The sequence below is a fragment of the Geotrypetes seraphini genome, chromosome 6 (assembly GCF_902459505.1).
Source record: "Geotrypetes seraphini chromosome 6, aGeoSer1.1, whole genome shotgun sequence".
Classification (NCBI taxonomy): domain Eukaryota; kingdom Metazoa; phylum Chordata; class Amphibia; order Gymnophiona; family Dermophiidae; genus Geotrypetes; species Geotrypetes seraphini.
The window spans coordinates 233,860,644-233,875,398 of NC_047089.1; the positions used below are offsets into that span (position 1 = coordinate 233,860,644).

Below are 14,755 nucleotides of genomic sequence, written 5' to 3' on the forward strand. Positions count from 1 at the left end.
CTTTCCTTATAAAATGATTTGTTGCCCTTAAAATAACTCCTTTCAGTTTTGCCCACTGCTTTCCCATCTCTTCCAAATTTTCCTATCCAGCCAACAACTCCTTGATATAATCCCCTCTCTGAACAAGGTTAGTTTTTTTTTTAAGTCTAGAATCCAGGATATCCCTATTTATAGGAGACCCTACAATAAGGTTATCCCAGTCAACATCTGGCATATTAAAATCACCTGTTAGTAGTACTTTCCCTTTTACAGCCATTTCCAGGTTTTATGCTCAAAAACACGTACATTGTTTTGCTCATATTTTTATCTTTGTACCCTACATCATCCGGATCCCTGAGGAAGGCGGTTTCGCCGAAACTCGGACTGTGTAGAGTCCATCAGGACAATTATACGTGTATTACTAATTCAGACTTTTATTTGTATTATTATTGTGAAGAGCAAATAAAAATCATCTTTCAGGACATTCACATCCACAGTCTGTTGTTTTTATCTTTATATTTTACATCGCCTAGAATGTTGATAGGTGATTAATCAAATTTTTAATGAACCTTGAAACCTTGATATACTACTCTGACTGCTATTAACGCAGAGACACCTACTTCCTTTGCATTAACTGCATATTAGTCCATTAGTGCATGGAAAGTGCAATCCATTATGTGCTACTCACTTGTCTGTGACTGTTCTCCACCCGTGTTCCACTCCTTATTAAGAAATGGCCTAAATGCATAATCTAGTCCATGCTAATGAATATTTTAGCACAAAGGCAGGTAATATGTTTGTGTGATAGCTGTTACAGCTCATTAAACCACTTGTTAACAGTTTAATGTGATTTAGTAAAAAGGCCCCTTTGCTGCTGTTACTACTTACCATTTCTGTAATGCTGCCAGACTCATGCAGTGCTGTATACTAAATATGTATGGGACAGTCGCTGCGTGGCTGAGAATTTGGTGTAAAAGATAAGCAGCTAAGTCATCTCCATATGTGTCTATTGCAAAGAGCTCTCAGTATGGTTGTCCACAGGGAGGCTATGGCATGCTTAGGAGTGAATAGTGAGCAGTGGGACCATGTATATTGTGTTGTAGAGTATTTAGCACCACTGGTGGAGTCATAAAAATATTTAGCAATTACAAATGTGCAGTTTTTGAGTTCCTAAAACATTAAAGTATTTGACCTAAACTATTTCTGGTATAGTTGTATAGTTTCTCCCAGATGAGCTTGGTGGAAGGAGTTCAGCTCTTGATTGTGGGTTTGGCAATGGCTTGTTTGCTGAGATGTTCCGCGAGTGTTCAGGAATAAGCGGGATGCCACATTCTTTTGCAGGAAAGTGAAGTCATGAAGCAGAGGGGAAATGAGGCGTTCTGTAAGGAAAACTATGACTGTGCTGTGAAATTCTATACTGAAGCCTTGGATTGTAGGTAAGGATAGAGCTGTTGAGCTGGGAGTGATGTGGAGGGGTGCCTGGCAGATTTTACACTTCTGCGCATAGTTCCTCTTGTACATTGCCACATTATGCTTGAATCATCCCTTCTGTTGCAAAGACGCAGGATTTTGTACTAGAGAATGACACGGGGAAAAAATCTGTCCCCGTCACCGCCCCATCACCGGCCCACCATCCTCTGCACCGCCCCGTCACCGCCGTTCCCTTCACCGCCCCGTCACCGCCATCCCTTTCACCGCCCCGTCACCGCCACTGCCATCCCATTCACCGCCCCGTCACCGTCCCCGCTGCATCCATATAAGCCTTAGAAGTGTAATATTTAGCTTATTCCTTTCTTATAAATCAAAGTTCCTGCTGCTGAACTAGAGAAAGAGATGTTCAGCTGGCAGGGCTTTGTTTATAAATTTTTATCAACACAACTAATATACTATTTTATCCTAAAGCAAAAAATAAATAAATAAATATAATTTTTTTTTCTACCTTTGTTGTCTGGTTTCTGCTTTCCACATCTTCTCATTGAATTCCTTCCATCCACTGTGTGTCTTCTCTCTGCGTCTTCCATTTGCTGTTACTGTGCCTCTCCCTTAACCCCCCCCCCCAATTGGTCTAGCACCCATCTTCTTTCCTCCGCTCCCGCATAGTCTGGCATCTGTCTTCTTCCCACTCTGTCTTCCACATTTCCCTTGGGGGTCTGTTCCTCTCCACCCTCCTTCAATGTCTGTTCTATTCCTTTCCACCACCACCCTTCCCTCCCTCCTTTACCATCTGTTCCTTTCTACTACCCTTCAGCTCCTCTCGCGTGGCCTATCTACCTTCCTTCCTCTTATTTTCATGGCACGTTACAATGTAATTTGTGCAAGCCACTGGAGCCTGCAAACTCGGTCCCTGTCCCATCCCCACAAACCATCTCGCTTCTGTGCTCCTATTTTCTCCATTTCTAATATCTCCCCTATGTATCTGTCATTGCCCCCACTGTGTCCATATACCATCCCCATGGCATGTCCCCTTTATGTCTCTGTCCCTATGCCCCATGCACATAATTTCCCCTCTTTCTGTTACCTTCCTGTGTCCAGATTTCCCCTATCTTCCTCTTCCATACCAGTGTGTCTCTTCTTTTCAACCCCATCTAGCTTTTTTCCCTCTTTCTTCCCCCCCCCCTGCTTCTAGCATCTGGCTCACCTGCCAGTCCTTCCCTTTCTTTCCTGCTGTGGGTTTTTCTTTCCGACTTCATCCCCTTGGCCCAGAATCCTTTTCCCTTTCACTCCCTCCTTCCAATTTGAGCCGGGAACACTAGCGATCGCACGGTCCCCGCAGCCACTACCTGCCTGCCCAATCGATCCTAGTGTTTAGCCAGCTCTCTCCCTTCTCCTCACCTTAGTTTATAGGTTTTCTTTTTCGGCGACCTGCACGCTTTCCCAAAGAGCCGCACACGCGCGGCTGCTCAGTGTTCAATCTTCTGCTCTGCTGCAACTTCCTGTTTCCAGTAGCGTCAGAGCAGAAGATTGAAAACTGAGCAGCAGCGGGTGCGCGGCTCTCTGATAGCGTGCGGGTCGCCGAAAAAGAAAATCTACAAACTAAGGTGAGGAGAAGGGAGAGAGCTGGCTAAACACTAGAATCGATTGGGCAGGCGGGTGTGAGCTGCGGGGATCGCGCGATCCTTCATGCCTCACTGCGGGGACAAGACCATTTACCGCCCCGCGGGCGGTGAATGGCCTTGTCCCCGTCGCCGCAGCGACTGCTAGTTTTCTTCCCCGTTTTCGGCGGGTGACCCGCGGCTAAAATGCGGTGGCCGCGGGTAAACCGCCACCGTGTCATTCTCTATTCTGTACCATAGCTGTTGCTTCTGTTCTGCGAAGGGTGTTCTCAAAACTCTGAACTTCTCCCCTTCTGCAGTGGAGGACAGCTCCTTCACTTTTTTCCTTCTGCAGGTGAACTCAGAAGGTGTGTTCTGCTCTGCTTTTTCTTATTTTCAAGCATTTTTTCCGTCGGTTCCTGTTTTTTCTTGTGGTTTCGATGCTCGAAGATCCCCCTTCTTGGGCTTACTCCGCTGGGGAAAGGATGTAGGGCTAGATTCGCTAAGCCCACCGATCCTGTTTGCCATCATGTACCGACCCGATTTTCCTCTGACCTGATTCACTAACCTCTGTGCAGATCATCCTCCGATTCAATCCGCGCATGCAAATGAGGGGGGACGGCATGCAAAGTAGGAAGGACGCGATTCACAAAACAATTTCAAAAACACTGACCGGGCTGCCCAATCAAAAAACAAATGACAACTGAGGACCAGTCGCTTATGTAAAAAACCTGGTCTCTGCCCCGATTCTCCTGCTCTTGCCGTCCTGCTCTGTGCCCCGATTCTCCTGCTCTCTGCCCTGATTCTCCTGAGCTTGCCGCCCTGCTCCGATTCTCCTGCTCTCTACCCCGATTCTCCTGTTTTCCGCCTCGATTCTGCTGCTCTTGCCCCTGACTCCATGGTTTTAATCTGCGGTGCAGCCTCGCTTTCAACCCATGGGTTAAAACCACGGGTTTGCAAAAGTTTCCAGCTCTGAAGATGATGGCAGCCTTAGCTGAATGCCCTACAGAGATATTTTGGAGATGGTGAACTTTTGATGGCAGCAGGTTGAGCTTCTGAGCATGCCCCTGAGGAAGGACACGAAACAGGGTGTCTCTGTAGGGCATTCAGCCAAAGCACCTTTGATGATTTGAATGACTGCCATCATCTCCAGATAAGTCTAAGCAACGTGTTAGACAGTTGCTATTTTTTTCTATTTATTTAGTTAAATTATCACAGTGACACTTAAATGAAATGTTTTAAAAGTTTTTATTGCACAGAGCACTTTTTTGAAAAATAAAACATGTTGGTGATTAAAAATGATGTTTTGGGGTAAAATCCACAGTGCACTTCTTGTGCACTTGATCTGTGTGATATACCCGAGTGAAAACCTAAAATAGTGAGGTTATTCCTCGGAAACTGATATTCACCTCCATTGTTTAATTTCTTAACTTTGAAGTGCCGTGTGCAATTTAAAAAAAACCTCAGAAGCCAGTCTTTGCTAACAACAGTGATAGATTGTAGACCTCGTATAACATTTGATAAAGGTTTGAATTTGTTTGAATCCCGTGTCTTATAACAGAAAGATTATTAACATGGTAAGAACCTTATCTTCCATTCAAGTTCTCTCTAGTGTGCATTTGCCATTTCTGGGTCCCAGACTCCCTTCAGAGAGGTGCTTGGGGCACCCAGGTTCCTTTGTAAGGCCTGGAAGGGAGTTTAGAGATAGCTGAGAAGGAGATAGCACCTTCTGTTGATCACAAACCTCAAAATTAGGAAAATATTAGATATGAAGAAAACGCTTCTCTGTTTAAAATGAATTTTTAAGGGATAAAGGTCATGTAGCATGGAAGTGTATGAGGGAGAGATGGGTTATCTTGCCCTCCCAGAATAATTCTTTATATGGCTTTTGGCTACTTACAGACTGGAAATTAGAATTTCACTCTACCTCTTCAACTAGCAAGAGCTATCCTGGCAGTGGTTTTAGTCCTCCTTCTTTTGCCCTTCACCACCACCACCACCAATCAGCTCCCACATTCTGTCCACATTAGAGAGTTGCCCGGGGACAGAAATCCCACCTATCCCCGCCCGTCCCCACCAGGATCCTCTCCGTCCCCACCCATCCCTGCAAGGAATTACCTCCATCCCCACCCGTCCCCATAAAAAGCAGCAATTACTTCTGACAGGATCATCAATTCTACAGTTTCTTTTGTGTTTGTGCTGCTGTTTTCCTTGTGGAATCTCTTTGGTGGAACCCTTTTTTTGTTTTCTGTTCAGGTAATTAACTTATAAACCCCCTCTTTTACTAAGGCTGACGTGTCCATTATATTATATGGACAAACCCTGCTTCCAAAGCCTTCCATCCCCGTGGGAGTCCCGTGGGTTAGGTGGGATTCCCACGGGAACTCCGCAGGACCCGGGGAATTCCCGCGATCCTCGTTCCCGTGCAGACCTCAAGTCCACATCTCACAGCATAGGAGTCTACTACTACTACTACTACTATTTATTATTTCTATAGCGCTGAAAGGCAAACACAGCGCTGTACAATTAACATACAATTTAATTTAGACAGGACATTTCAGGGTCGGGGTGATTATGGTAGAGGAAATGATACAGTGGGTACAGGTATCTGACAGCAGTGAGTGGGAGTTAAGAGTTGAAAAAACAGTTTCAAAAAAGTGGGCTTTTAGCTTAGATTTGAATACTGCTAGGGATGGAGTCCTCAGTGAAGGCCTCCAGATCCATAGTGTGCAGCAGTACAGCCAAACCTTGGGGTCAGTTCTTGAGGAAGTCTGATCTTAAATATTCACTTGTACCCACTTTGCTGCCATAGACTGAAACCACTTTTTTGTTTCCTTATTTGAAGTCCTGTAAATCACCTTCTGTATGGAAATCGAGCGCTTTGTTTTCTTCGCTTGGGAACATACAAGTAAGTCGACGGTTTGACTTAGTTTTTAAATACATGCATATACTTTAAATAGGCTGGATGTGACCACAGTGCAATCCTACCATTGTGAGAGGTGTCTGGTGTGAGTGAGTGCAGTGCTAAAGCATTCAGTCCATATAGTCACATAGAGAACAGTAGATGAAAACAGAAGTAGCTCATCCAGTCTGGCCAGTTGTGGTTAATGTTGCAACTTGTGCAGTCTTGCTATTCCATATTATATTACGCTTATATTCTATAAACTTCTTTTCAGTTCTATTCGAAAAAACATCCAGAGTTTTAAGCTGGACAATCCACAACAATTTACATAGCTAAAATACAACAGTATAGAGAGAGTAGTAAAATTGTTGGTAAAAATTATTTGAGCAAGAATGTCTTTAATGATTGTCTAAATAAAGGAAAACTAGAGATTGATCTTATATTGAAAGGAAGAGAATTCCATATCAAAGGGTATTTGAGGTGAAACTAGATTTACCACATATACTCTAATATAAACCAAGATTTTGAGGTTAAAAAAATGTCCCAAAATGGGGTTCTCGTTTATATTTGAGTCATTCCCTGTTGCCGCAACCCCTCCCCCCAAACCAGCAAACTTCAACTTATATCCGCATCTCCCAAGCAAAAGTAAGAACCTCTTCTAGGCCTACCGTAACTTCCAGCAGCAGTCTTGCGAGGCTGCCAAAGCCTCATGAGATTGCTACTGGAAGTCTCGGCAGACATTTTTGCTGTGCAAAAAGAATGGGCAGGAGCAAGTGGGAATCATTCCTGCCCCAATGACGCTGCTAGTCCACCAGGAAGTCATGGTAGGAGATTTTACTCTTGGGAGTAGGGGTGGGGGTACGTGCTGAAGTCTGCTGTTTTTTTTTGGGGGGGGGGGAAGGTTGGCAGTGATGGATGTGGAAGATTACTGGAAGGGCAGGAGGGAGGGTGGCAAGGCACCACAGGGAAGGCAAGGAGAGGAATATTAGAATATTGTCAAATATATTTATTGAGCTCAACAGGAAAGAAAAACAGAAGTCACAACTTGATACAGAAAAGCTTACTTTTCAGCAAACACAATACAACTCCAACGTACCCAAACTCCCCCACCCCCAGTCCTCCTTCATGCTGTGAACCATAAGGGGAACCAATAAAGAAAGTTATTTACAAAAACTCAAAAAAATCCAAAGAACAGCAGGTCAGCAGTTCAAGGAATATTAGAATATAAACCTTCCAGTTTTTCCCCTAAAAGGGCTGCAAAAAAAAAAAAAAAAGATTCTTGGTTTATACTTGAATAGGTTTATATTTGAGTATATATACAGTATATCTTATTCCTCGGGCTTGTAAAGCATAGCAATATTGTATCCCTAAATCGATACTCATTTGAGTGCAATTGAATCAGATCGCACATAAAATAAGATGTTAAATCATAAAGAACCTTGAAACTAGTTACACAAATCTTAAAATGAATTAGTCTCTCTTGGCAATCGGTGGAATTCTATCAGCAAAGGAGCAGCTCTTTCATATTTACCAAGTGAGAATATCAAATATAATCTTGCTATATTGGATGACTTTTTACACATTGATGCCTCATATTTTGTTTTGAAGGAAAGCCCTGGGTGATGGGAAAAGAGCCACTGTGCTGAAATGCAACTGGTCAAAGGTTAGTTGCGTTTGAAATGGTTCATATTTTAAAGCAGTTGGGCGGTGGGTGGGGAGGAGTCGGATTTTTCATGATTGCTTGTCAACACAGCTGGGTTGCTTATCTGTAGCAAGGGTTCTCTGTAGACACCAGGATAAGCCAGCATCCTAATGGAACCTGTTAGGATCTGCTCTACAAGAGCCCAGTAAAGTCTGAAATTCAGTCTTTTTTGGCCCTGTGCAAAGATCCTCTCCTAGTGGCATGTGCCATTCTTGCTAGTCAGTATGTCGGTTAGATGGCTGAAAGTATATATTTAACCAAAAGGGTGGAGGGAGGGGTTGCTGCTGGCTTATTCTGCATGGGCAAGCTGGATAGGGCAACCATATGCAAAACGAGACCTGTCACTATGGCTCTAGTATGGAGCTGCTGTTTCAACGCAACCAATGCAACATAGGACTTCTTTAGCACTCTCCAGACCAGTAGAGGTTAACTTTACGAATGGGTATATATCTAATCATGACCAGCAGGTGGAGACTGAAAACAAAACTTTGGGACAGTATATCCTAGCCCCTCCTCTCTATTTCCCTCAGTCTTCTTTCAGTCTCCAGCAGGTGTTGAGTGATCTGTACCCATCTCCCTTGGTAGGGCTGTTGGAATTTGTTTAGGGGGTTTATTGTCCCTGTTTTTAGCCGGACGGAGCTTGGGCGGACTCTGTTTGGGGGTTCGTCCGACCTCGGGGGTGTCAAACCCGGCGGGTCACGAGCGGGGTCCCTCCCCCCACTTCCTCCACCTCCCCACATTTTTTTAGAGGAGCCTCAGCAGTAAGCCTTGCCCCCTAAGTCAAGCAAGGCATATTGCTTCGAGAGCCTGTGGAGTCTGTTCTGTAAAAAAAAAAAAAAAAAAAAATCCTGAGGTAGTGCTGGTCTGAAGGGTTGTTTCCCTTTAAGAAAACTGTATTTTACTGTATTTTTTCATGTAACCGGCACTTTTTTATAGCTAGGTCGCGTATGGAGCAATTGTGCCCTTCTCCGGGGGAGTAGGACACAAATGAGTCCAGCCGCGAGGCACTCGCGGCCGGCCTGAACTCGGCGGTTTGGGTCGGTGAGGTGGTGGAGCTCCGTCGGCAGGGGCTGCAGGCGCCCAGAGCTCCCCGCCGATGGTGCCTCGCGAGTCGGCTTGGAGCAGTGGGGAAGCCCGGTCTTCTCCGTCCGCCCACGGAGGGATTCCCCGAACCGCCGACGGTCGGGTTTTAGAGGATTCCCTCTCAGCTGATTTTTTGACAGCTGATGCCGGCTTGCCTGCTTTAGCGGCTGAGACTATTCAGGTTTCTCAGCCGCTTCAGGCTATGGAGGGAGCTTTTTTGGCGGGAAAACCGCCATCTTCTCTGTCTGGCCCCTCCATTTTGTCTTCCACCTCAGGTGACCTTCCCCCTGTTTTGACTATGCAGGGGCAAGGTTCTGCTGGGTCCCCTGCTGTGGCAGGGAGTCCCTTGGGACCCTCGGGGGGTTTTTTCTCCTGAATTTTTCTTTTCTTTATGCAGAGCCTATTTTCAGGCGGCTGGGGGTCCCGGTTGCGCCCAGGGGGTTTCGGGGGGTGGGGTTTCCTCCGCGCTCCCTGCGGCTTTGCCTCTCTCGTCTGACATGACGTCCCCTCCGCCGCCTCCCTTGTCCAAGCGTCCGCGGGTGTCGTGGGACGAGACTTTGTGGTCGGAGGAACGTGTCGGTCTGGAGGAGGACCTGGACCCTTCGGAGGAATTCCAGGACTCTCTGGAGGGGACGGAAGCTGGCGGCGGGTTGTCGGATTTCCCGTTCTCCAGTGACGAGGCGTCCGTGGTGCGCCTTTTACAGAAAGATGAGCTGCCTGACCTTATTCAGCAGGTTTCTGCGGTTTTGCGTTTTGAGGACGCGCCGCCGGAGACTCCGCGTGTGGGGGACCCCCTGTTACGGGGGATCCGTTCCGTTTCCCGCTCTTTTCCTATGCATCAGGATATTCGGGATATTATTCTGGAGCAGTGGAAAACGCCGGAGACGCCGTTTCGGCTGGCGCGCAGCATGGCTCGCCTGTATCCCATTCCTGAAGGGGATCGGGCTACGTTAGCTTCGCCAGTCGTGGATGCGGTGGTCTCGGCAATTTCCAAGCGGCATACCGTGCCTGTTGAGGGCGGTTCTGCCTTGCGGGACTCTGAGGAGCGCAAATTGGAGAACATTCTTAAGCAAAATTTTCAGGTTTCTGCTTTTGGGGTCCAGGCGGCTATTTGTCGGGGACTGGTCGCTCGCGCCGTGTTTCGGTGGGCTGAGCGTGTCTTGGATCGAGAGTCTGACGACTGGTCTCTGGTGGATCAGGAGGTAGCGAAGATTGAGATGGCGGCCTCATTCCTCTCAGATGCTCTATATGACTTGGTGCGGATCTCGGCTAAGTCTATGGCTTTTGGCGTGGCCGCAAGGCGTGTGTTGTGGCTGCGCGCTTGGGCGGCGGATGCTGCGTCCAAAGCTAAGCTTACTAAATTTCCCTTTCGGGTGTCGTTTTTGTTTGGAGAGGACTTGGATAAGTTGATTCAGACTCTGTCGGACTCGAAGGTTCCCCGTCTGCCGAAGGACCGTGCCCGCCCGGCGTCTCGGGGGGGTGCGGCCCGGGGGCGTTTGCGGGAATTTCGCAAGTATCGCCCTGGGCGTGGGGCTGCTTCTTTCCAGTCTCCGGGATTTTCCCGGGGTCGGTTCTTCCAGCGCATGCAGCCCTTTCGGGGGGCCCGTCGGGGGGCAGGGAATCCCTCCGCCGGTTCCCCCGCTTCCCGTCCTGCACAATGACGCCTTGCCGGCGCCCCCTTTGGTTCCGGTGGGGGCCCGGCTGCGCGATTTTTTCCCCAAATGGGCCGAGATCACGTCCGATCAGTGGGTCTTGGAGGTGGTGCGGGACGGTTATGCCCTGGAGTTCGCCCGCTCTCTGCCGGATTTTTTCCTCGCTTCTCCATGTCAGACTCCGGGGAAGACGCAGGCTTTTCGCCAGACCCTTCAGCGCTTGCTAGATCTCAGGGCAGTTGTTCCGGTGCCCCCTCCGGAGTGGGGCACGGGCAGGTACTCCATTTACTTTGTGGGGCCCAAGAAGGAGGGGACTTTTCGGCCCATCCTCGATTTGAAAGGGGTCAACAGGGCTCTCAAGATTCCCTCTTTCCGTATGGAAACTCTGCGGTCGGTCATTCTGGCGGTTCAGCCAGGGGAGTTTCTCACTTCTCTCGATCTGACGGAGGCCTACTTGCATGTTCCCATTCGGGCATCTCATCAGCGTTTCCTGCGCTTTGCGATCTTGGGTCGGCACTATCAGTTCTGTGCGCTTCCCTTTGGGCTGGCCACGGCTCCTCGGACATTCACCAAGGTGATGGTGGTCGTCGCGGCAGCCTTGCGGTCGGAGGGCATCCTGGTACACCCCTACCTGGACGACTGGTTAATTCGGGCAAAGTCGTTGCAGGAAAGCTACCGGGTTACTGCTCGGGTGGTGGAGTTTCTCCGGTCGCTGGGCTGGGTGGTCAACCTTTCCAAGAGTCGGTTGGTCCCGGCTCAGCGTCTGGAGTACCTAGGGGTGCTGTTCGACACCTCCTTGGGGAAGGTCTTCCTCCCAGAGGGCCAGGTGAGCAAATTGCAATCTCAGATTCGCCTGCTTTTGGCGTCCCGGTGTCCTCGGGCGCGAGATTTCCTCCAGGTCTTGGGGTCGATGGCGGCGTCCCTGGACGTGGTGAGGTGGGCGCGGGCCCACATGCGTCCTCTCCAGTATGCTCTGCTCCGGAGGTGGTCTCCCCAGAGGCACGGGATGGATGTTCCGGTTCCCCTGCGAGGCTTGGCGCGCTGCAGTCTGCGTTGGTGGCTCCAGACCCCTCACCTAGTTCAGGGGGTGGGTCTGGATCTCCCGCAGTGGACGGTGCTCCTGACGGATGCGAGTCTCCTGGGTTGGGGGGCTCAGTGTTTGGGTCACTCAGCTCAGGGCACCTGGTCCGCAGAGGAGGCCGCCTGGTCGATCAACGTGTTGGAGACCAGAGCGGTCCATCTGGCGCTGTTGGCTTTCCACTCCCTGTTGCTGGGCAAGTCGGTCAGAGTGCTGTCGGACAATGCCACGGCGGTGGCTTATGTCAATCGTCAGGGGGGCACCAAGAGCACTCAGGTGGCGCAGGAGGCGGCTCTGCTCATGGTTTGGGCGGAGTCCCCTCTGCTGGACCTCTCGGCCTCTCATATAGCCGGAGTAGAAAATGTTCAGGCAGACTTCCTCAGTCGTCACTTTCTAGATCCAGGAGAGTGGTGTCTCGGCGCCGAGGCGTTTCAGTTGATAGTGCAGGCTTGGGGGCAGCCCCTGATGGACCTGATGGCCACGGGTGGCAATGCCAAAGTGCCCCGCTTCTTCAGTCGTCGCAGGGACGGTCTGGCCGAGGGTCTGGATGCTCTGGTCCAGCAGTGGCCAACGGAGGGGCTGTTGTATGTGTTCCCTCCTTGGCCGCTGATGGGCAGAGTACTTCTTCGCATTGTTCACCATCCGGGTTTGGTGGTGCTGGTGGCGCCGGATTGGCCTCGCCGTCCGTGGTATGCGGATCTGGTGAGGCACCTGGTGACGGATCCTCTTCCTCTGCCTCTCTCGGATGACCTTCTGATGCAGGGTCCCATTCCCAGGTTCGACCCGTCTCCCTTCTGTCTTACGGCGTGGCTCTTGAAAGGGGTCGCCTTAGCAAGAAGGGATATTCAGACAAGGTGATCTCTACACTGTTGGGGTCCCGGAGGCTTTCTACCTCTCGGGCTTATGTGCGGGTTTGGCGTCTATTTGAGGAATGGTGTCGGGCGCGGGGAGTGACCTCTTTTCGCGCTTCTCTGCCTATCATTCTAGAGTTCTTGCAGGATGGCCTGGATAGAGGCCTGGCTTGGTCTTCTCTCCGGGTTCACCTTGCGGCCCTGTCGGCCTTTCGAGGGTTGGTGTCAGGTCAGCGTTTATCGGCTCTTCCTGATGTGATTCGGTTTTTGCGGGCGGCCAAGTTGCTTAGGCCTCCCCTACGGCCCTCGGTTCCCTCTTGGGATCTTAATCTGGTTCTCTCTGTTTTGCTGCGTCCGCCTTTCGAGCCCTTGGACGACTGTTCTTTGAAGGACCTTACTTTGAAGGCGGTCTTTTTGGTGGCCATTACGTCTGCTAGGCGTGTTTCTGAGCTACAGGCTTTCTCTTGTAGGGCTCCCTTCTTGGAGTTTTCTAGGGAGCGGGTCGTCTTGCGGCCTGTTCCTTCTTTTCTGCCGAAGGTTGTTTCTCCTTTTCATGTCAATCAATCGGTGGTTCTCCCGGTCTTGGGTGGTCGGGAGGGCTCTTCTGAGCAACGGCAGCTGCGCAAGTTGGATGTCGGTCGGGTCCTTCGCTTTTATGTGCAGCGAACCCAGGAATTCCGGAAGTCCGATCATCTCTTTGTCCTCCTGGCGGGTCCTCGTCGGGGAGCTGGCGCTTCTAAGGCGTCGTTTGCGCGCTGGATCAAGGAGACGATTGCTTCCGCTTATCTTCTGAAACAGCAGCCGGTTCCGGAGTTTCTCAAGGCTCATTCCACTCGGGGTCAGGCGGCTTCTTGGGCTGAGTCGTCGCTCGTGCCTCCAGTGGATATTTGTAAGGCTGCGGTTTGGTCCTCCTTGCATTCCTTTGTTCGTCATTATCGGGTAGATGTTCAGGCGCGTCGGGACGCGGTGTTCGGTGAGCGTGTTCTGGTATCGGCCCTTCGGGGGTCCCGCCCGTGAGAGGGACTGCTTTGGTATGTCCCATTCGTAAAGTTAACCTCTACTGGTCTGGAGAGTGCTAAAGAAGGAGAAATTAGGTTCTTACCTGCTAATTTACTTTCTTTTAGCTTCTCCAGACCAGTAGAGGTCCCCACCCTGTCTGTTGTTGTTGTTGTTGGGGCTGTTGCGCGGGCAGTTTTTGGTTTTTGCTGCGGGTTCTAGTATTTTTCTAGGGCCGGGGAGAATTGAAGAACAGCGGCTGTGGCTCGGCTGGCTTAGCTGGCGAGCTGTGGGGACATTCTTCCTTCGGGAATTTCTCCTCTGCATTTTCCAACAGCATTTTTGGGTATGTTATTTGTTACTCCTTTCGGAGTATTGTGTTTTCTCTCTGTTTTTTGTCCAGTTCTTGGTTCTGCTTGGCTATTCGGCAGACTGAGGGAAATAGAGAGGAGGGGCTAGGATATACTGTCCCAAAGTTTTGTTTTCAGTCTCCACCTGCTGGTCATGATTAGATATATACCCATTCGTAAAGTTAACCTCTACTGGTCTGGAGAAGCTAAAAGAAAGTAAATTAGCAGGTAAGAACCTAATTTCTCCTTCTCGTTGCAAATTAAGGGCTACCTTGACAGAATTTTTATTTTTAAGAGAGCTGGAGTAAGAAACGGTGAATTAGAGAATGACAGGGACAAATTTTTCCCCATCCCTGTGGGGACTCATTTTCCCATCCCTGTGAGTTCTTTTCCTGTCCCTGACCCATTCCTGCAAGCTCTGTCCTCATCTGCACATGCCTCAAACACTTTAATATCAGAAGTGTTCGATGTTTGTGCGGCTAAGGCAGAGCTTACAGGAATGGGACAACGACAAAACTCGCGGGGATGGGATGGGAAAATTGAGTTCCTGCGGTGATGGGGACAAATTTGTCCCTGTGTCATTCTCTACAGTGAATGTCTGGAATGGGACAGATGTTGGGGACCACATGGGCTCGGATGCAATAGAAAAGGTTCAAGTTTTGGTGTAACCATAAAGATCATCTTGTAGAACAGTGGTTCCCAACCCTGTCCTGGAGGACCACCAGCCAGTCAGGTTTTCAGGTTAGCCCTAATGAATATGCATGAAAGAGATTTGCATGTAATGAAGATGATAGGAGTGGAGATCTGCCCCATGCAGTCAGGGTGACCCCGAAAACCCGACTGGCTAGTGGTCTTCCAGTTTAGGGTTGGGGATCACTGTTGTAGAAGGTCTTCTAAATGCTATTAGAACTTCCCATACTTTCAGGGCAAGACTTTGGGTTGTCATCTGTTCAGTATCCAAGCTGAGAGATCAAAATGACAAGGGCTGGGTTGAAGAGTGGAGTCCCTTCTCATTGAGTGAGGAGGTCTGCACAAAGAAGCAAGCAAATGGACAGCTCAATCAGATGGAGCAAATGAGAAAATCAAGTCTGGCAAGGCCAGTGAGGGGCTATCAGGATGCTTTTATTCTG

At 49.3% G+C, this 14,755-nt stretch overlaps 1 protein-coding gene across 3 annotated transcripts in view; it reads left to right on the plus strand.

The window, feature by feature from the left end:
- The window catches only part of TTC3 (tetratricopeptide repeat domain 3), a 280,528-nt gene that overhangs the window by 45,393 nt on the left and 220,380 nt on the right, over positions 1–14,755 (plus strand). For all 3 annotated transcript variants that reach the window (XM_033948613.1, XM_033948616.1, XM_033948614.1), the window contains exons 10-12: positions 1,321–1,415; positions 5,857–5,919; positions 7,522–7,576. In XM_033948613.1, the coding sequence (XP_033804504.1) occupies positions 1,321–1,415; positions 5,857–5,919; positions 7,522–7,576 (213 nt within the window). The remainder of the gene's footprint in view (positions 1–1,320; positions 1,416–5,856; positions 5,920–7,521; positions 7,577–14,755) is intronic.